Below are 20,761 nucleotides of genomic sequence, written 5' to 3'. Positions count from 1 at the left end.
ATTATATATAACTTACAATGACATAAAAATATATACTTGTCTCACAAAGTTTCTATTTCTATATTTGTTTCTGTTTCCTCTTTTGATTTCCTAAGATTACTCCTCTTTGGTTCCCTTCCTCTTGTATTTCCTTCTTTCTTGTCAAGTTGAGAATCAACTTCATAGAGATTTCTCATCTCCTGACCACAAGAGCAAACCAAAGTCTACAATGCTACAGGAATGAACTTAATGAAATGGAAATATTTTTATATCTATTGGATTAAGTTCAAAATTCTTCAACAGGGCATACCAGCCTCCTGCCTCAAGTCACATGGCTCCTGCCCTCCCACTCTTTCCTCCTCTCTGCCCTGATAACACTCTTGCAAGCCAAACTCCTTTCCCCCATTCTTCTGCTGTACCTCTGCCAGGAACACACTTCCTTCTTCTTAATAATTAAGAAGCAAAGCTCCCAAGCATATCATTTATTTGCTCTCTGTCCGGCTCCAGGTCTGGATCAGAGAGGTGAAGCCCCAGCCTGCAGAGAACTAAAGTTCAGATATAGCCAAAACAAGAGAGCCAACTACTTATGACTATCAATTTAGGAACAAGAGTTATAAAGAATGTATATTAAAAAAATTATTCCTTGGGGTACCTGGCTGGCTCAGTCAGTAGAGCATGCAAATCTTGATCTTGGGGTCATGAGTTGGAGCCCCACATCAGGGGTAGAGTTCACTTAAAAAAGTATTTCCCCTTAAAATACAAGTTTTGAAGAAGGATTCAAAGGACAGAACTCACCGAAAATGTTGGATGTTTGGCAATATACATGCATGAGGGACTCTGACAATCTTAGGTATCCCCGTAGTGCCTGATGTATGGAGAACATAGGCTAAGCAATGGTTTAGCCTCACATCCATGTGCTCTTCTGACTTTTCTTCATTGTTCTCAGAATTTGTGCTGTTTGTCATTTTTCCTTCTTCATATTTCTGTTTTCTGTCATTTAGCATCAAACTGACTGCAACATTTTCCCAGTGAAGCCTGAAGAGTACTAAGTCAGTATGTTCTGTAAGTGCATCGTAATTCAATAATGTTTCATAGGAAGATTTGAATTTCTGTTACATGGGGGAACAAAGTTCACAATATTAGTGTTAAATGACTTTTTTACATATAAGTAATATGAAATATTCACTCATTCAACATTGTTTTGAGTACTTGCTATATAACTAGGGATTAAAAAATAAATTAAAAACTTGCAAGAATAAAGTGCTGTCCTTACTTTCAAAGTCACCTTCAAAATAAACAGACATAAAAACATCCAACTGCAGGGCAATGTGGTACCTGACCATGAATATGCTTGAAATGTTAATAGGAACAGAGGAGATTGATCTTAACTCTGCCTGGAAGGTCTGAGATTGCTTCATCATATGTAATATTTATGTTATAAGTAGCTTTTGTCCAAGTAAAGACGGGTACTTTATTGGGCAAACAGCTAATGCAGAGTATATGACCCAATAAAGCTAGTGTCGTGGAGAACTTTAATAATTCCAGTAAGTTGAAGAACTAGGTATATAGTATTGTTAATAGGAGAGGAGAGGCTATCCTTAATAAATTTGTATACTCAATACTAAGGGGTTTAGACCTTATAAGCAATGAGACTTATAAGCAATGAGACTCAATTGAAGGTGGCAAGGATAGACTGAGAAGTTAGACTTTTGGTAAGTGAGGGTTTTCTAATGAACCTTTTGCAACAATTGAGGTACGTGATTTGGGCCTGAACTAGTCTGTTGCAACAAGAGCAGACAGAAAGGGCCCGTGAACAAGAATCAATAGGGCTGGGTAACTTTCTGAATACAGAATGAGCCTAAGAAGAGTGCTAAGTTTCTGACTCAGATATTTGGTAGATGGAGACAGATTAATACAGATTTACTTAATTTGGATAAAAATATATTAAATTCAACTTTTACATGCTAAAAGGGAGGTTCCTTTGAATATATGTTTTAGGATTTATAAAAAGAAGTTTAATGAAACATAAGTTTTCACATTAAAGAAATCACTATAAATGAGAGAAAAATAAGAAAGAAATGAGAACAAGGGTACAATGCAGGAGACTATAGGGTTTTATTTGTTTGTGGTGTGTGTATTAGGGGTCAGGTGTGGTATGGCCTGTAATATTAAAAAAATTAAGGACCTATAATACATATTTTTAAGACTTAGTTCAAAACCATCTTTTGCCATTAAACTTTTCTTATCTCTACTAGGTTACATTTATTTCTCTTAGGGTATGAACACATTATGTGGAACTTACAGGTTTAAGATTATGATAACTTTTCTCTCCAACCACAGTTGACCCTTGAACAACACATGGGTTATGGAGCCACCAACCCTAAAATCCATGAATGACTCTGACCCCCCTTCCCAAACTTTACTAATAGCCTACAGTTGACCAGAAACCTTCTTGATGACATAATCAATTAATATATACTCTGAATGCTACACGTACTATATATGGTTTTCTTAGAATGATGTAAGTTGTTAGATAAAAGATGTTAAGAAAACTGTATGGAAGATTCCCTAACCTGGAAAAGAAAAAAGATATCCAGGTTTAGGAAGCATAGAGAGTTCCAAACAAGGTGAACCCAAGAAGGTCCACACCATAACAAATTAAAATGTCAAAGGTTAGGGGCGCCAGGGTGGCTCAGTTGGTTAAGCAGCCGACTTCGGCTCGGGTCATGATCTCGCGGTCCGTGAGTTCGAGCCCTGCGTCAGGCTCTGTGCTGACAGCTCAGAGCCTGGAGCCTGTTTCAGATTCTGTGTCTCCCTCTCTCTGACCCTCCCCCGTTCATGCTCTGTCTCTCTCTGTCTCAAAAATAAATATTTAAAAAAAAATTTTTTTAATAAAAAAAAGTCAAAGTTTAAAAGATACAGAAAGAATTTTATTGTATAAAAACATTTTTTTTTAAGATTTTAAAATTTATTTATTTTGAGAGAGATAGAGACAGTGTGGGTGGGGAAGTGGCAGAGAGAGAGGGAGACAGAATCCAAAGCAGGCTCCGTGCTGTCAATGCAAAGCCCGATGCGGGGCTCAAACTCACGAACTGTGAGATCATGACCTGAGCCAAAACCAAGAGTCAGACATTTAACTGACTGAGCCACCCAAGTGCCCCTAAAATTCTTTTTAATATTTGAGAGGGCAGGGGAAGGGAGGAGGAGGGGCAGAGAGAGAGGGAGACAGAGGATCCAAAGCACGCTCTGTGCTGACAGCAGAGAGTCTGATGTGAGGCTCAAACTCACGAGCTCATAACCTGAGCCAAAGACAGATAGTTAACTGACTAAGCCACTCAGGCACAAAACACAGAGAATTTTAAAGTGGCAAGAAGCAAAAAGTTACATACAAGGGAAACCAATAAGGCTATCAGCTGATTTTTCAGCAGAAACTTTACAGGTCAGAAAGGATTGGCATGATGTATTCAAAGAGCTGAAAAGAAAAAGCCTACAATCAAAAATAGCCTACCCAGCAAGGTTACCATTCAGAATTGAAGGAAAGATAATGGCACCTAGGTGGATCAGTCAGTTAAGCATCAGACTCTTAACTTCAGTTCAGGTCATGACCTCATGGTTTGTGAGTTCAAGCCCTATATCAGGCTCTAGCACTGATACTGCAGAGCCTGTTTGGAATACTTGCTCTGCCCCTCCCCTATTCATGCTCACACTCTCTAACTTAAAAAAAAAAAAAAATTGAAGGATAAAGAATTCCCCAAACAAAAGTTAAAAAAGTTCACCACTGAACCAGCTTTATAAAAAATATTAATGATACTTATTTAAGAGGAAAAGAAGAGACCATAATTAGAAGAAAATTATCAATAAAGAGATGTAAAATATGACAACATATAAATAAAATGTAAAGGGAGAATAAAGAAGTAGTTCTCTTAGAATATGTTTAACCTTAAGTAACCAACTTAATACAGACTGCTACATACTTAGAATGTTATCTATAAACCTCATGGTAACCACAAATCTACAATATATACAAAAACAAACAAACAAACATAAAAAGCCAAGAATAACACAAATAAAATCAACAATCACAAGGAAAGAGATCAGGAGAGGGAATAGCAAAGAACTATAAAAACAATCAGAAAACAACAAAATGGCATTAAGTACATACCTATTACTTGAAATGCAAATGGTCTAAATATGCTCCAATCAAAAGACATAGAACAATGGAATGGATTAAAAAAAAAGACCCATCTATATGTTGCCTATAAGAGACTCCCTTCAGACCTAAATATATGTACAGATTGAAAGAATGGAAAAAGATATTCCATAAGAAAAAAAAGAAAGAAAAAAAAAAAAAGCCAGGGTAGCAATACTTATTATCAGACAAAAAGACTATTTATTCATTTATTTTTAATGTTTATTTATTTTTGAGAGACAGAGCATGAGCCAGCAGGGGAGGGACAGACAGACAGGGAGACACAGAATCCAAAGCAGGCTCCGGGCTCTGAGCTGTCAGGATAGAGCCTGATGCCAGGCTCAAACCCACGAACATTTGAGATTGTGACCTGAGCTGAAGTCAGACACTTAACCGTCTAAGCCACCCAGGTGTCCCCAGACAAAATGACTTTAAAACAAAGCCTGTAATAAGAGAAAAAGAAGGGCATTACAGAATAAGAAGATCAATACAACAAAAGCATATAACTATTATAAAGATCTATGTACCCAATACTGTAGCACCTACAGTATTTAAGACATAAAGCAAAATTAACAAAGGGAGAAACTTACAATAGTGGGGACTTTTTAGAAAAAAATTTTTGAGAGAGAGCAAACATGAGTAAGGGGAAGGGCAGAGACAGAGAGAGAGTCCCAAGCAGACTCTGCACTGATAGCCCTGATGCAGGGCTCAATCCCACAAACTGTGGGATCATAACCTGAGCTGAAATCAAGAGGCAGTTGCTTAACCAAATGAGCCACCCAGGAGCCCCAATAGTGGGGACTTTAACACCTTACATCACTAGATAGATTGTTCAGACAGAAAATTAGGAAACCGTGACTTTGAACACATTATACCAGATGGGCCTAAATATATACAGAACATTCCATCAAACAGAATACACATTCCTCACTCCTTTCAAGTACACATGGAACATTCTCTAGGATAGATCACATTAGGCCACAAAAATCGAGTCTCAATAATTTAAGAAGATTTAAATCCTAACAGGCATCTTTTTTTTTTTAATCACAATGATATGAAACTAGAAATTAAGAAAAAAACCTGGAAAAACACAAACACGCACAAGCTAAACATGCTACTGAACAACCAATGGGTCAACAAAGATATTAAAAAGGAAATCAAAAATTACATGAAGACAAATGAAAATAATAGTCCAAAGCTGGGATACACCAAAAGCAGTTCTAAGAGAATTTACAGTGATACTGGATTACCTCAAAGAAAAAGAACAAAACCCAAGGTGAGTAGAAGGATATGGTAAGATCAAAGCAGAAATAAATGAAATAGACTAAGAAGCAATAGAAAAGATCAATGACACCAAGAGCCAGTTCTTTGAAAAGATAAAGAAAGTTGATAAACCTTTAGCCAGACTCATCAAAAAAGGAGGACCCAAATAAAATAAATTAACAACAAATATCACAGTAATAAAAAGGATTATGAGACTACTATGAAAAATTATATGCCAACAAATAGAATAACCTAGTAGAAATAAATTCCTAGAAACATACAATCTTCCAAAACTAAATCAGGAAGAAATAGAAAGTCAGAATAGACCAATCACTAGTAACAAAATTGCATTGGTAATCCAAAAACTCTCAAACAAAAAGTCTAGGACCAGGTGGACTCACAGGTGAATTATATGAGGCATTTAAAGAGGAGTTAACACCTGGGGTGCCTGGTTGGCACAGTTGGTAGAACATAGAGGACTCTTGATCTCAAGATCATGAGTTCAAGCTCCACCATGGGCATCGAGTCTACTTAAAAAGAAATAAATACAGGTGCTTGTATGGCTCAGTGGATTAAGCATCCAACTCTTGATTTTGGTTCAGGTCATGATCTCAGGATTTGTGAGATCGATACCTGAATCAGGCTGCACTGACAACACACAGCCTGCTTGGGATTCTCTATCTTGCCCCTCCCCTGATCATGTACATGTCCTCTCTCAAAATAAAGAAACCTTAAAAATAAATAAACAGGGGCACCTGGGTGGCTCAGTCTGTGAATCATCTGACTCTTGATTTTGGCTCAGGTTATGATCTCATGGTTTGTGGCTTTAAGCCCTACATCGGGCTCCATGCTGAGAGTGTGGAGCCGGCTTGGGATTCTCTCTCTGTCTCTTTGCCCCCACCCCTCTCAAAATAAATAAACTTTAAAATAAACAAACAAACACTAAATGCAAAAGAATATTTTTTTAAAAGACGCTACAAAAAAAGAAAACTGCAGGCCAATTTCCCTGATGAACATGGATACAAAAACGCTCAATAAGATACTAGCAAACCTCATTCAACAAAACATTAAAAGGATCATTCACTACAGTCAAATGTGATTTATTCCAAAGTTGCAAAAATGGTCCAATATTCACAAGTCAATGTAATTCACAATAACAAAATGAATAAAAAAATCACATCCTCTTAATTGATGCAGAAAAAGCATCTGACAAAACTCAGTATCATTCATGATAAAAACTTGCAACAAAGACAAGGAACAAGCCTCACCATAATAAAAGGCCATATATGAAAAATCCACAGCTAACATCCTATTCAATGGTGAAAACAGAGCTTCTCCTCTAAGATCAGAAATAAGACAAGGATGTCCACCCACTTTTATTCAAATGGTACTTACTGGAAGTTCTAGCCACAGCAATAAAGGGTTTGGGGGTGGGAGGAAAGACATCCAAATTGGTAAGAAAAAAATTAAACTGTTACTATTTGCAGATGACATCATACTAATAGAAAACCCTAAAGATTTCATCAAAAACTATTAAAAGTAATAAATGAGGGTGCCTGGGTGGCCCAGTCTGTTAAGCATCTGACTTGGGCTCAGGTCATGATCTCACGGTTTGTGGGTTCTGTCAGCAGAGAGCCTGCTTTGGATCCTGTGTCTCCCTCTCTCTGCCTCTCCCTTACTTGCACATGCACACACCTGTGGCGTGCGCATGCGCATGTCTGTATGTGTGTGTGCGCACACACACACTCTCTCAAAAGTAAATAAACTTTAGGGGCGCCTGGGTGGCTCAGTAGGTTAAGCGTACAACTTTGGCTCAGGTCATGACCTCATGGTTCACGAGTTTGAGCCCCACGTCAGGCTCTGTGCTCACAGCTCAGAACCTGGAGTCTACTTCAGATTTCTGTGTCTCCCTCTCTCTCTGGCCCTCCCCCACTCACTATCTGTCTCTGTCTCTCAAAAAGAAACATTACAAAAAAAGTAAATAAAAAAAAGTAAATAAAACTTAAAAAAAATAAATGAATTCCATAAAGTTGCAGGATACAAAATTAATATACAGAAACCTGTTGCATTCCTATATACTAGCAAGGAAGTAGCAATTAAGCAATTCCTATATTCTAGCAAGGAAAGAGAAATTAAGAAAATAATTCCATTTACAATTACACCAAAAGTAATAAAATATCTAGAATGAATTTAACCAAGAGGCTAAAAGAAGAGTACTGTGAAAATATAAAAAAAACACTGATGAAAAAAAGTGAAGACAACACAAATGAACAGATATTTCATGGCCATAGACTGGAAGAATATCGTTAAGATGTCCATATTGTGCAAAGCAATCTAGATTCAATATAATCCCATCAAAATACCAGAAGCATTTTTCACTGAACTAGAACAAATAATCCTAAAATTTGTATGGAACCACAAAAGACCCCAAATAGCCAAAGCAATCTTAAGAAAGAACAGAGGGTGAGGTATCACAATCCCAGTTTCAAAACATAATACAAAGCTGTAGTAATCAAAGCAGTATGGTACTGGCACAGAAACAGACACATAGAACAACAGGACAGAGAGCCCAGAAATAAACCCATGCTTATATGGTCAATTAATCTATGACACAAGAGGCGAGAATATGCAATTAGGAAAAGAGTCTCTTCAATAAATGGTGCTGGGAAAACTGGACAGCTACGTGCAAAAGACTGTAAATGGGCCCCTCTCATATACTACACACAAAAATAAACCCACGGTGTATTAAAGACCTAAATGTGAAACCAAAACCATAAAACTCTTAGAAAAAAACAGACCATAATCTCTTTAACATCAGCCTTAGCAACATTTTTCTAGATATGTCTCCTCAAGCAAGGGAAACAAAAGCAAATTATTGGGACTTCAGCAAAATAAAAAGATTTTGCACAGAGAAGTAAGCCATCAATAAAAGGTGAAAGCCATCAATAAAAGGGCAACCTACTAAATGGGAGAAAATACTTCCAAATGATGTATCTGATAAATGGTTAATATCCAAAATATATGAAGAGCTTTTACAATTCAACATCAAAAAATAAATAAATAAACCAAAACCAAAACAAATAATCCCATTAAAAAAATAGGCAGATGTGGGAATGCAAGCTGGTGCAGCCACTCTGGAAAACAGTATGGAGGTTCCTCAAAAACTAAAAATAGAACTACCCCCTACGACCCAGCAATTGCACTACCAGGCATTTATCCACGGGATACAGGTGTGCCGTTTGGAAGGGACACATGCACCCCCATGTTTATAGCAGCCCTATCAACAATAGCCAAAATATGGAAAGAGCCCAAATGTCCACCGATGGATGAATGGATAAAGAAGATGTGTATATATACACAATGGAGTATTACTCGGCAATCAAAATGAATGAAAGCTTGCCATTTGCAACTACGCGGATGGAACTGGAGGGTATTATGCTAAGTGAAATTAGAGAAAGACAAAAATCGTATGACTTCACTCATGTAAGGACTTTAAGAGACAAAACATATGAACATAAGGGAATGGAAACAAAAATAATATAAAAACAGGAGGGGGACAAAACAGAAGAGACTCATAAATATGGAGAACAAACTGAGGGTTACTGGAGGGGTTGCGGGAAGGGGGATGGGCTAAATGGGTAAGGGGCATTAAGGAGTCTACTCCTGAAATCATTGTTGCACTATATGCTAACTAATTTGGATGTAAATTTAAAAAAATTAAAAATAAAATTAAAAAAAAAATAGGCAGAGAACCTGAATAGATATTTTCCAAAGACGACATCTAGATGGCCAACAGGCACATGAAAGACATTCAACGTCACTAATCAGGGAAATGCAAATCAAAAATATGAGATACTACCTCACATTTGTCAAAATGAGTAGAATCAAAAAGACAAGAAATAACAAATATTGGTGAGGATGTAAATTGGTGCAGCCACTGTGGTAAACTGGATGGAGGCTCCTCAAAAACTTAAAATTAGAACTACCATATGAGGGGAACCTGGGTGGCTCTCAGTCGGTTAAGCATCTGAATCTTGATCTCAGCTCAGATCATGATCTCACAGTTCATGAGATCAAACCCTGCATCGGGTTCTGTGCTGATAGTGCAGAGACTGCTTGGGATTCTCTTTCTCCTTCTCAAGATAAATAAACATTAAAAAAAAAAAAAAAGGATACCATATGATCCAGTAATTCCACTACTGGGCATTTACCCAAAGAAAATGAAAACATAATACAAGAAGATATATGCATTCCTATGTACATTGCAGGGCTATTTACAGCAGCCAAGATATGGAAGCAACCAAGTGTCCAATAAATAAATGGATAAAGATGCTATAATGTACACATACACACACATGAATATTATTCAGCCATAAAAAGGAGATCTTGCCATTTACAACACAGACCTCAAGGGAATTATGCTAAATGAAACAAGAGAGAAATATACCATGATTTCATTTATATGTGTAATCTAAAGAACAAAAACAAAAAACACAAACAGACCCATAAATACAAAGAACAAATGTGGTTGCCATAGGGGGAGAAGGGTGGGTGAAAATGGGTGAAAAGGAGATACAGGCTTCCAGTTACGGAATAAGTTATGGGGATAAAAGGTACAGCATAGGGAATATAGTCAATAACATTGTAATACCATTATATGGCAACAGATGGTAGCTACACTTACAATGAAGATAACATATAAACTTGAACCACTACGTTGTACACTTGAAACTAACATTGGATGCCAACTATACTTCAATTAAAAAAAAGAATTAAACTCATAAAATCTCTCAAGTGACTACAAAGTAATGACCAAATAACATTTGCCTTACTTATTCTGCAGTTCAACAAGTGCTTTTCAAATTCAAAATGTTACATAAGTATTACATTATACAGCTCTTAGTGAATGTGCATAACCTTATACCCTAAGAATAAAGGGCTCTAAAAATCTTAAATTCTGTAATCGCAATTATTTTCAATATTCACACATCTGTCTGTAAATACTGAGATAATAGGGAATAAAAGGTACAGCATAGGGAATATAGTCAGTGATACCATAATCACACCGTACAGTGAGTTGGTAGCTACACTTGTAGCGACCTTAGCATAATGTATAGAGACGCTCGATCACGTTGCACACCTGAAACCAATGTAACATTTTGTATCAACTCTATGCACATTAAAAACAATTTTTAATACTGAAATATAATTAATCAGAACATATTTTACCCAATGTATTTAAATCCTGGCTTTGTTATATAGTGGTTTTGTAAATGGTACCAATTATACTTTGTTGAGCTTTATGGTCATTTAGAAAATGAAGGTAATATTTAGCTGGAAACTAAACATTACATAAATGAGCATAGTTCAAAGTGCCTCACTTTGCAGTGTTTCCTACACCAGGTATTGTTCTAGGTGTTGAGGATATGATCCTAAGTGACAAACTGTTACAAACAAGTTTCCTGTCCTCACAGAGGAAGAGAAGCTGGCTAAAGTGACTGAGGAGATCTGGGAGGAAAACTAGACCAGCCATGGCATCACAAAAGCCTTTAAAATAGTTTCAAAAAAGAGGAAATGTAAAAAATGTACTTGGGACTGACTGAAAAGGGGCACAAGGATTTTGAAATAAGGAAAACATATCATTATTGAAGAGGTGTTTTCATAACTGTTTATATTTGCCAAAACTCATTAAAATGTACACATAAACTAGGTGATTTTTACTCTATGTATATTATACCTCAATAACTCTGATTTCTGAAAGATGTGAAATATTTTTGAAAAAGGTAGGAGAGCTGTTCTAGATGAAAGGATACTAAGGAGGTGTGAGAAAGGGATGTATTATATGATATTTGACTGGATTTTGTACCCCTCCCCTAAAAAAGCTAAAAGGATTTTTTGGAGGTAAATATGGAAATCTGAATATGGACTATATTAAAATGTATTGTATCAATGCTAAAAAAGAAAATCATGAGAAAATACATTTACAATGGTGTACTGTACTGTATTAAAAAAAACAAACAAACAAACAAAAAAAAAACCATCGCATGTAAGTGGACCTGCGCAGTTCAAACCATGTTGTCCAAAGGTCAATTATATTATACGTTATAAGCAGCTGGAATCAGGTCTTGGGCTTCTTTCACATACTGATGCCCTCCCAAAAAACTTGTCTTTAGTGTATGGTTTCTCAATCTCAACACTACTGACATTTTGCACCAGATAAATCTTTGTAGGTTATCTTGTGCTTTATAGGATTTTTAGCAGCATCTATGGCCTCTACCCACTAGATGCCAGGAGCACCGCACTGTCAGCATAATAAAAAATAACTGTGGACATTGCCAAATGTCTCCTGGGAGGCAAAATGATCTCCAGCTGAGAACTACTATTCTAGTGGATGCTGGGTTCAGTAAGTACATCCTGATTGCTCATGTGTCAAGGAGGAACACTTATACCATCATCAAAGTAATGGAAGGGGAAGCAAGGGACTTCCTATGGTGTTTTCTATATGACCAACTCCTTATATAAGCAGTTATAAAGAACACGCAAGGGGCGCCTGGGTGGTTCAGTCGGTTAAGCGTCCGACTTCGGCTCAGGTCACGATCTTGCGGTATGTGAGTTCGAGCCCCGCATCGGGCTCTGTGCTGACTGCTCAGAGCCTGGAGCCTGTTTCAGATTCTGTGTCTCCCTCTCTCTCTGACCCTCCCCCGTTCATGCTCTGTCTCTCTCTGTCTCAAAAATAAATAAACGTTAAAAAAAATTAAAAAAAAAAAAAAAAAAAGAACACGCAATACTGACAATTCTCAAATTCAACCACCTCTTTTATAAAACCTTCACCAAGGCTGTCAAGAAAATCGAATGTCACATTCCCATTTTAGCTTTGTTTATTACATCAACAAAAAAATAACCAGGGTCACCTGGGTGGCTCAGTTGGTTAAGTGTCCAACTTTAGCTCAGGTCATAACCTCGCGGTTCATGAGTTCAAGCCCCACAGTGGGCTCTCTGCTATCAGCATGGAGCCTGCTTTGGATCCTCTGTCCCTCTCTTTGCCCCTCTCCAGCTTTCTGGTGTTCTCGCAAAAATAAACAAACATTAAAAAAGCAAACAAACAAATAAACAATCTGAGAAAACTTTTGACTACACATTAATGTTTATTTAGAAAATATTCACCAATTATACTTTAGTTGTCTCCTTCTAGAGTCTTTATTCTAATACTCGTGATTCTCTAGGAATTCCTCCATGCATCTCAAGCTTTTGATATTTTTCATTATATATTCAGAGATGCACAGACATATAGATACATAAGTGGAACGCATTTAAGTTATCCTCAAATACAAATTGGTTCAGCTAGGAAATGGGTAAAAACAGGCTAAACTGAATATATGTTCTATAATGCTCTTTTCTCCTCTTTGGTAAAACAATATTTTATGAAGAAATAATGAAACATGGGCTGGATCTTCCTGAACATGTAATAACCAACTCTTGCCCATAAAGCAATGTCTCTTGGCTACATATTTGGTTGGCAGTCACTTAAAAATTAAAAAATAGGGGCGCCTGGGTGGCGCAGTCGGTTAAGCGTCCGACTTCAGCCAGGTCACGATCTCGCGGTCCGTGAGTTCGAGCCCCGCGTCAGGCTCTGGGCTGATGGCTCGGAGCCTGGAGCCTGTTTCCCATTCTGTGTCTCCCTCTCTCTCTGCCCCTCCCCCGTTCATGCTCTGTCTCTCTCTGTCCCAAAAATAAATAAAAAACGTTGAAAAAAAAAATTTAAAAAAAAAAAAATTAAAAAATAAATTTAGGAAGTGCCTGACTGGCTCTGTTGGTTAAGCGTCCAACTCTTGATTTCGGCTCAGGTCATGATCTCACTCGATTGTGAGATCAAGCCCCATGTCAACCTCTGTGCTGGCTGCATACAGCCTGCTTGGGATTCTCTTTCTCCCTCTCTCTGCCCCTCCCCGGCTTGTGTTCTCAAAATAAATGGGCATTTTAAAAAAATAGACTAGACCTCTCTGGAAAACTCTAAGTGCCAATCTCTTTTTCAAAATCTAAGCCTGGTTATTGTTCTTTAATGTTGTTGATCACTACAAATTGCTACAAATATACAAAGATATGGTTTTGGGGCACCTGGGTGGCTCAGTCAGTTGAGCATCCAACTCGTGATTTCGGCTCAGGTCATAATCTCAGTTTGTGAGTTCAAGCCCCATGTTGGGGTCTGTGCTGACAGCTCAAGGCCTGCTTGGGATTCTCTCTCTCCCTCCCTCTGTACCTGTTTCCCTCTCCCTCTCAAAAATAAATAAAATTTTTAAAAAGGTCTCCATTATTATAAAATTTTCCTAGAAACAACTTTGGAAAGAGAAAGGAAATTCAAAATAATGCACAGTAATTATATGTCTAGGGCATATAGCCTTCATGCTATAGGGCAGTGTTTCTCAATAGAGTGTAGGAGGTGAATTGTACCTCCAGGAGACATCTGGCCATTTCTGGAGACAATTTTCATTGTCACAACTGGGATGGGGTGGGGTCGAGGCAGTGCTACTGGCATTTAGTGGGTGGAAACCAGGGAGGCTGTTCAAATAACCTATAATGTACAGGACACTCCTCACAACAATTATCCAACCCAAATGTCTACATTTAGGAAACGTAGAAATGTACACACACACCCTTCAATTGAAAGATAAACACACACACAAATTTAAATACACACACTTACATTAATTTGCTGTTTGTCAACAAGAATATAACTTAGATTACATTTTTTCATAAAATGAGTTGACAACGCTGGTGGTGCATCTGGATCAATAGGAGCATAAGCAGCAGGGACTTGGAGAATTCTAAATAAAGAGTATAGAATAGCATTTCTTCAGCATAGAAGATCTGTTGAAAATCATCTTTAAGTATTTCTATTTCCCTATGTACTTTACCAACGACATATCAGAAATGCCAATGTTTTTGTTGACACATCGTTGCTTATAGTTATTTCTATTTTGTTTTTAAGGCAGAATATCCACCATTAAATTTTTATCACTTTAAGATCCAAAATCAGTTAGTTGTTTTAACCAAAAATACTCTGAGGTAAGGGTGCTTGTCTGGCTCAGTCAGTAGAGCACAAGACTCTTGATACTGGGGTTGTGGGAAATCAAACCCCAAACTGGGTGTAGAGATTACTTAAAAATAAAATCTAAAAAAAGTACTTTCAGGTATACTTTGGGGACAATGGATTTTTGCACAGAGTAAATTTTCAATAAAATTTTTTCAATGATTGAATGGAAGCCAAATTTTAACTTTTTTTGCTTTACATTTATACATTAATCTACTAACACACATATTATGGGATGAGCATCAACTTTTCTACTTCTTTAATAGCTTTTATTTACTGTAGAACCCTAGTACAGAAATCACTATATAAGGATAATATTCTATAACAACCTAATGATGAAAATTTTGCAAATAATAATTAGTGTCCTCAGTCCATAGCTCATTTTTTTATGACCAACATCCAAAACTTCACTTATTCATTCATTTACTGAATACTTTGAGTACCTAAACTTCAGTCTCAGGAGAAAAAATGGTCATGTTATTTCTGAAATACTTGTTTGCTTTGATATAACGAATTTATGACCATTTTCTTTTGGTAGACAAATGAAGCCCTTATATTTTGGAGATACTTAAATATTCTATTAATGAAAATTTCTTGTCTCCTAAATAAACTCAGATCAATTAAATGATTAAAAATAATTGTTGGGAAATACAAACTTCTTTAGCCTCTCTAAAACTGACCAAGCAACACTATTCTGTATACTATTGTATTTTTATGTAAGATACAACACTCTATGTACTAAAGAATTAAAAATTAGGTTAGAAAACTAAAAATTCAGCATTAAAATAATTACCCTAAAATCCAAGAGGGTAAGTTAATACCAGGATGGCAGTAGAGACCAACTTCCCGAATTCCTTGAAAGTCACAGTGTAATAGTAGAAAATTTGATAATTCTGAAGCAGCATGAACCACAGACTTATAGGTGTAATAAACTGGAGGCTGGTTGTTACACTCATCAAAACATACAGCTATTTTATCTGAATAAATGGAGGCAGCCCGATGTACCAATTCCTGAAGAGTCATTTCACTGGTTTATTGAAGCCTCATTGGTAGCAGAGAACTCCACCTATATACAGAAATATTATGGGGATAGGGAGTTTTAGGGAACATGGCAGGGTGAAAAAGGGAGAGAGAAACTTCAATACAAATCATTCCTCACAAAAACAGCTATATCAAAAACATAATTAATCTCTGAATTTAGGAAGTATCTATGTTGAGAACAAGGAGTTGAAAATTAATTTGATACTATCAACCTAACACTAGGTCTGAGCTGGAAGAAAATTTGGGAGAGGAGTGGTATACACAGATGAGAATGAAACAGGTAGAAATGTAGAATTCTCTCTCAACTTACCACAATGTAAAAAATGCATATAAAAAATTAACCAATAAAACCCACTTTAGGGGTGTCTGGGTGGCTCAGTTAAGTGTCCAACTTCGGCTCAGGTCATAATCTCACGGTTCATGGGTTCAAGCCCCGTGCCGGACTTGGTGCTGACAGATCAGAGCTGGAGCCTGTTTTGGATTCTGTCTCTCCCTCTCTCTCTGCCTTTCCCCCACTAATGCTCAGTCTCTCTCTCTCAAGAATAAATAAACATTAAGGAAAAAAAAAAACAATTTAAAGCACTACATGCTTAATTTTCTTTTCATTTTTTCTTTGGTTTCCATCCCAGATTAAGATAAAGTAGTTAAAATCCTGCAAAATGTCTTCGAAGAGATTAATACAAATAAACTATACTTTTAGAAACTGAACTTAGGTGAAAGCAAAGTCAACCTTTGATAGAAAAAAGGAAAATCTATCTAAATCGATCCAATTTTAGTCCACTGTATATAAACTATGATATTATTTAAGACTTCAGAGGTCACATCAAGTCCCTTTTGTAATTGTTGAATAAGCTCTTTATCCTCTAGTTTTGTTTTTTTTTTAATGTTTATTTTTGAGAGGGAGCAAGGGAACCCACGCGCACACACACATGCACGAGCAGGGGAGGGTCAAAGAAAGAGTGGGGACAGAGGATCTAAAGCAGGCTCTGTGCTAACAGCAGAGAGTCTGATGTGGGGTTGAAACTCATGAACTGGAGATCATGACCTGAGCCAAAGTTGGATGCTTAACTGACTGAGCCACGCAGGCACCCCAGAGTAGAAATAGTAATTCATCAAAACAAAACAAACCAAACCAACAAACAAAAAAACCCTTTAGGGATCACTGATTTAAAAGAAACAATTACTAGTATTTCCTTGAAAGGCAAGGTGATTTTTTTCTCTTCTGTGAACTCTTTTCCATATTTCAAAAGCAAATGAGATTTACCCAGTAGCCTATTTTAATTATTCAAGTTTATTTGTTCATATTTATTTGAACTGATTTCATTACTAATTCAAAATAAAATTAACCAGGTTGTCTGAGTGGCTCAATTAGTAAAGCATCTGACTCTTGATTCCAGCTCAGGTCATGATCTCACAGTTATGGGACTGAGCCCCTTGTAGGGCTCTGTACTGACAATGTGGTTGCTTGGGATTCTCTCCCTCTTAAAATAAACTTTAAAGAAATAAAAATAGAGGAGCCTGGGTGGCTCTGTCAATTAAGCATCTGACTACATCTCAGGTTATGATTTCCTGGTTCGTGAGTTTGAGCCCCATGTTGGGCTCTGTGCTGGCAACTCAGAGCCTGGAGCCTGCTTCAGATCCTGTGTCTCCCTCTTTCTCTGTCCCTCCCCGACTTGCACTCTGTTATTCTCTCTCCAAAATAAATAAATAAATAAATAAATAAACAAACAAACAAACAAACAAACATAAAATTTTTTAATTAAAAAAAGAAATAAAGGGGCTCTTGGGGGGGGCTCAGTCGGTTAGGCGGCCGAATTTAGTTCAGATCATGATCTTAACACTCGTGGGTTCAAGCACCACGTTGGGCTCTGTGGTGACAGCTCAAAGCCTGGAGCCTGTTTCCGATTCTGTGTCTCCCTCTCTTTGCCCCTCTCTTGCTCACGCTCTCTTTCTCTACAAAATAAATGTTAAAAAAAATTTTTTTAATAAAAAAAGAAATAAAAAATAAGGGGTGCCTGGGTGGCTCAGTCGGTTAAGCGTCCGACTTCAGCTCAGGTCATGATCTCTCAGTCTGTGAGTTCAAGCCCTGCATCGGGCTCTGTGCTGACAGCTCAGAGCCTGGAGACTGCTTCGGATTCTGTGTCTCCCTCTCTCTCTGTCCCTCCCCTGCTCACGACTCTGTCTCTCTTTCTCTCAAAAAGCAAATAAAACATAAAAAAATTTTTTTAAAGAAATAAAAAATAAAATTAACTTTCACCCATGTCATTTAATTGATGTGAATTAGAGAACAAAAAAGAGCAAAATGAACCAATAACTATTGAGACCCATAAGGTTTGAAAATGCTATGATTTCTAAATATAAAGTTTAAAAATAAAAGATCTTTGGTATTTGCAGTATTTTTAGTAAGCATTTCTATATTTTCTTTTGTAATATACAAGATTAAAATTTTAAGCTCTTCCTCATGCACACAAATTATCATTATATAAAGATGACTGTCCATACTATCCATTAATCATGCCAAATGAGTTTATCCCTGACAAGGTATAGTCAGTACAGAAGGATACCTTCTGCTACTCTCTCCCACTGTGAATAACAAATTGCCTATATTATACTAAGGCATTTTCATAAAAATCTTATGTGTATGTGCCAAAAAAATGCATTTTTCTAATGTCTATTTTTTTGAGAGAGAGAGAAAGAGAGAGAAAGAGAAAGAAAGAAAGAGAGAGAGAGAGAGAGAGAGAGAGAGAGAGAGAGAGAGAGAGAAGGCCAGAGAGAGAAGGAAACGCAGAATCTGAAACAGGCTCCAGGTTCGGACCTGTCAGCATAGAGCCCGATGCGGGCTTGAATTCATGAACTGTGAGATCATGACCTGAGCTGAAGTCAGATGCTTAACCACCTGAGCCACCCAGGTGTCCCCAAAATTGCATTTTTTAATGCAAAAGCAATTATAGCACTTAATTTTCCATGAGGACATTCTGATTAATTTTTATACTCCAAAATACTTGACTTCAAAGTTAAGGGGCAAGATTATAAAGGTAACTGAAGATACACCATTTTTATGACAAATTACAAGGCTACCACACCTCTCTATACAATTAATAGGTTTTTCTACTTTTAACTGTCAGTTTCCCAGGGGTTGCTACACACTTAAGGCAAAATCTACTCTCCAAGGTTTTCATTTTCATTAACTGAATCATAAAATAAATATCCTCTCCAATAAAGAATACTATACTTAAAAAAAAAAAAAAAAAAAAAAAGAGGGGTATCTGGGTGGCTCACTGAGCATCCTAGTTCTGGTTTCGGCTCAGGTCATGATCTCCCGGTTGGGTTGATGAGTCTGAGCCCCATACTGAGCTCTGAGCTGACAGCCAGGGTCTTGGGATTCTGTCTCCCTTTCTCTCTGCCCCTCCCCTGCTTGTTCTTTCTCTCAAAGAATAAACATTTTTTAAAAAAATAAAAAACAAATACATGAATGAATAAACAAATAAATATAAGAACACTATATACTTTTATACACCCAAACATTTCTGAGCCCTTATAAGGGGGGGGGGGGGGGAGAAGCAAGTAAGTTTAGCAGATTCACATGTAATGGAACCATGAAGTTAAAGATATTCCCTACTTCATTTACAGCAGTAGATGCTGCTATTTAGTCTTCAAAGGTCTTAAGACTGTCAACAAACTGTCGTGCTCCAGAGGTCTCTCTCTAGGTTATTAGTTATCTTAAAGACAGTTAAATAATCTAGAAACTTCCCCCCTCCCCATCCATGGGCTTCTTAATTTCCATTACACAACTACATTTAATAACAATGCACTTTATAGCTTCCAAACCTAGTAAGGAGGTGGGGCACACTTATTTTCTTCTAAAGAAGGGGCAGAGGGTCCGAAGCTGGGCAACTCAGGAAGAGATCACACAGGTCACTTTAGTCTGCACATCAACCTGCCAGATGCCACTGACTCACATCCGAAGCAAAGCAGTGGCCCTGAAGTTCAACAATCTGTGCACAGGCAGCGCCAGGCCTCACCTTACTTCACTTCTCCCACACAAGTCCCCGCTGGACACCACCTCCTGCGACACTCACTTAGAAGGCCTGGCCTGAGGGTTGGGGGAGAGGTCTGAGCTCAACCTGACCCTCCAACAAGCTGAACCGGAGACCTCACCACACATATGTGAAAGAGCAGCCACACCCAAGCCGTAAAGCCTGCTGGCCGCAATGACCGCTGGGATCTAAGAGGCGCAGGCTGTCGCGTAAATCTTCTGCGTCGCTGTTGCAATGACGTCAGCTGGAGCTACCCGGAGCAGGTAGTGTCTCACTGCCCCGCCCCCTCCCGAGAGGGCTGGGCCAACCTGGGAGTAGAGCTGGCAGCCTTTTTGCCTAATGCTGTCAGCTCAGGCACCTGTTTTGGTCGCGCTGGGTTTTGGGCAAGATTTTCAAAGACGTTGGAGCTGACCAGTGTGGAGCTATACCAAGAAACTCGGGCAAAGTACTTTAATTCAGAGACGGTGTCTCCTTTTCCACAAAGTGGAGAGAAAGATATTGCCTAGGGTTGATGTAAAGGAAGATGAAATAGTTGTGAAGTGCAATAGAAAGTGGACTTAATCCTCCTGGGTGGCTCAGTAGGTTAGGCGTCCGACTTCGGTTTAGGTCATGATCTCACGGCTTGTGAGTTTGAGCCCCTCGTGGGGCTCTGTGCTGACAACACAGAGCCTGGAGCCTGCTTTGGATTCTGTGTCTCCCTCTCTGGCTGCCCCTCCCCTGCTCACACTCTGTCTCTCTCAAAAAATAAACAAACGTTAAATTAAAAAGAAAAGACTTAATCCATTCTATATTGTCTGGAAATCTGCAGTAGCGTTTGGGAAGATTGTGACTCCTGCAACGAAGCCTGCAAAGGAGGTCCCTGTCATAATTAGGCTGAGACAGACATAATTGGAAGAGACAGGTTTTAAACGATGACTAAGAATATTTTTCACTAATAGGAGCAATAAATAAAACAGGTCTGAGTGGGAGAGAGTGACCAAAGCTACATGCCTAAATAATAATTGGTTTCCAAGTTATCGTTAGAGACATAAATTATTACAAGTGTCAAAGACAAGAATGCTATTTTTAAGCTACTCTCTGCAATAGCTGAGTTTGTTGTTGTTGTTTTGGGGTGTGTGTGTGCTGAAGGACTGAGAAAACAGCCCAGCATGGACAACCATACAT

At 37.8% G+C, this 20,761-nt stretch overlaps 1 protein-coding gene and 1 long non-coding RNA gene across 8 annotated transcripts in view; both read right to left on the bottom strand.

Moving 5' to 3' along the window:
- Nucleotides 1-19,782, bottom strand: part of AASDH (aminoadipate-semialdehyde dehydrogenase) — a 44,367-nt gene extending 24,585 nt beyond the window's left edge. The window contains exons 1-4 of one of the 7 annotated variants that reach the window (XM_053901554.1): nucleotides 19,583-19,782; nucleotides 15,313-15,585; nucleotides 14,133-14,253; nucleotides 775-1,088 (exon numbers count right to left, since the gene is read on the bottom strand). In XM_053901554.1, the coding sequence (XP_053757529.1) occupies nucleotides 775-1,088; nucleotides 14,133-14,253; nucleotides 15,313-15,542 (665 nt within the window). In that variant the 5' untranslated portion in view covers nucleotides 15,543-15,585; nucleotides 19,583-19,782. Of the gene's footprint in view, nucleotides 1-774; nucleotides 1,089-12,342; nucleotides 13,176-14,132; nucleotides 14,254-15,312; nucleotides 15,586-19,582 lie in introns of those variants that run through there. The other 6 variants (XM_053901551.1, XM_053901552.1, XM_053901556.1 and 3 more) reach the window with 6 other exon arrangements.
- LOC128776598 (uncharacterized) lies at nucleotides 9,876-12,334 on the bottom strand. Its single transcript, XR_008421764.1, has 2 exons — nucleotides 12,224-12,334; nucleotides 9,876-11,981 (listed from the first exon to the last, which is right to left on the bottom strand). It is a non-coding gene; the product is annotated as an uncharacterized LOC128776598 (long non-coding RNA).
- Nucleotides 19,783-20,761: the final 979 nt, after the last annotated feature.

The sequence above is a fragment of the Panthera pardus genome, unplaced genomic scaffold (assembly GCF_024362965.1).
Source record: "Panthera pardus isolate Hobbes unplaced genomic scaffold, ASM2436296v1 HiC_scaffold_13, whole genome shotgun sequence".
NCBI lineage: Eukaryota > Metazoa > Chordata > Mammalia > Carnivora > Felidae > Panthera > Panthera pardus.
This window is presented reverse-complemented; position numbering and strand designations above follow the sequence as displayed.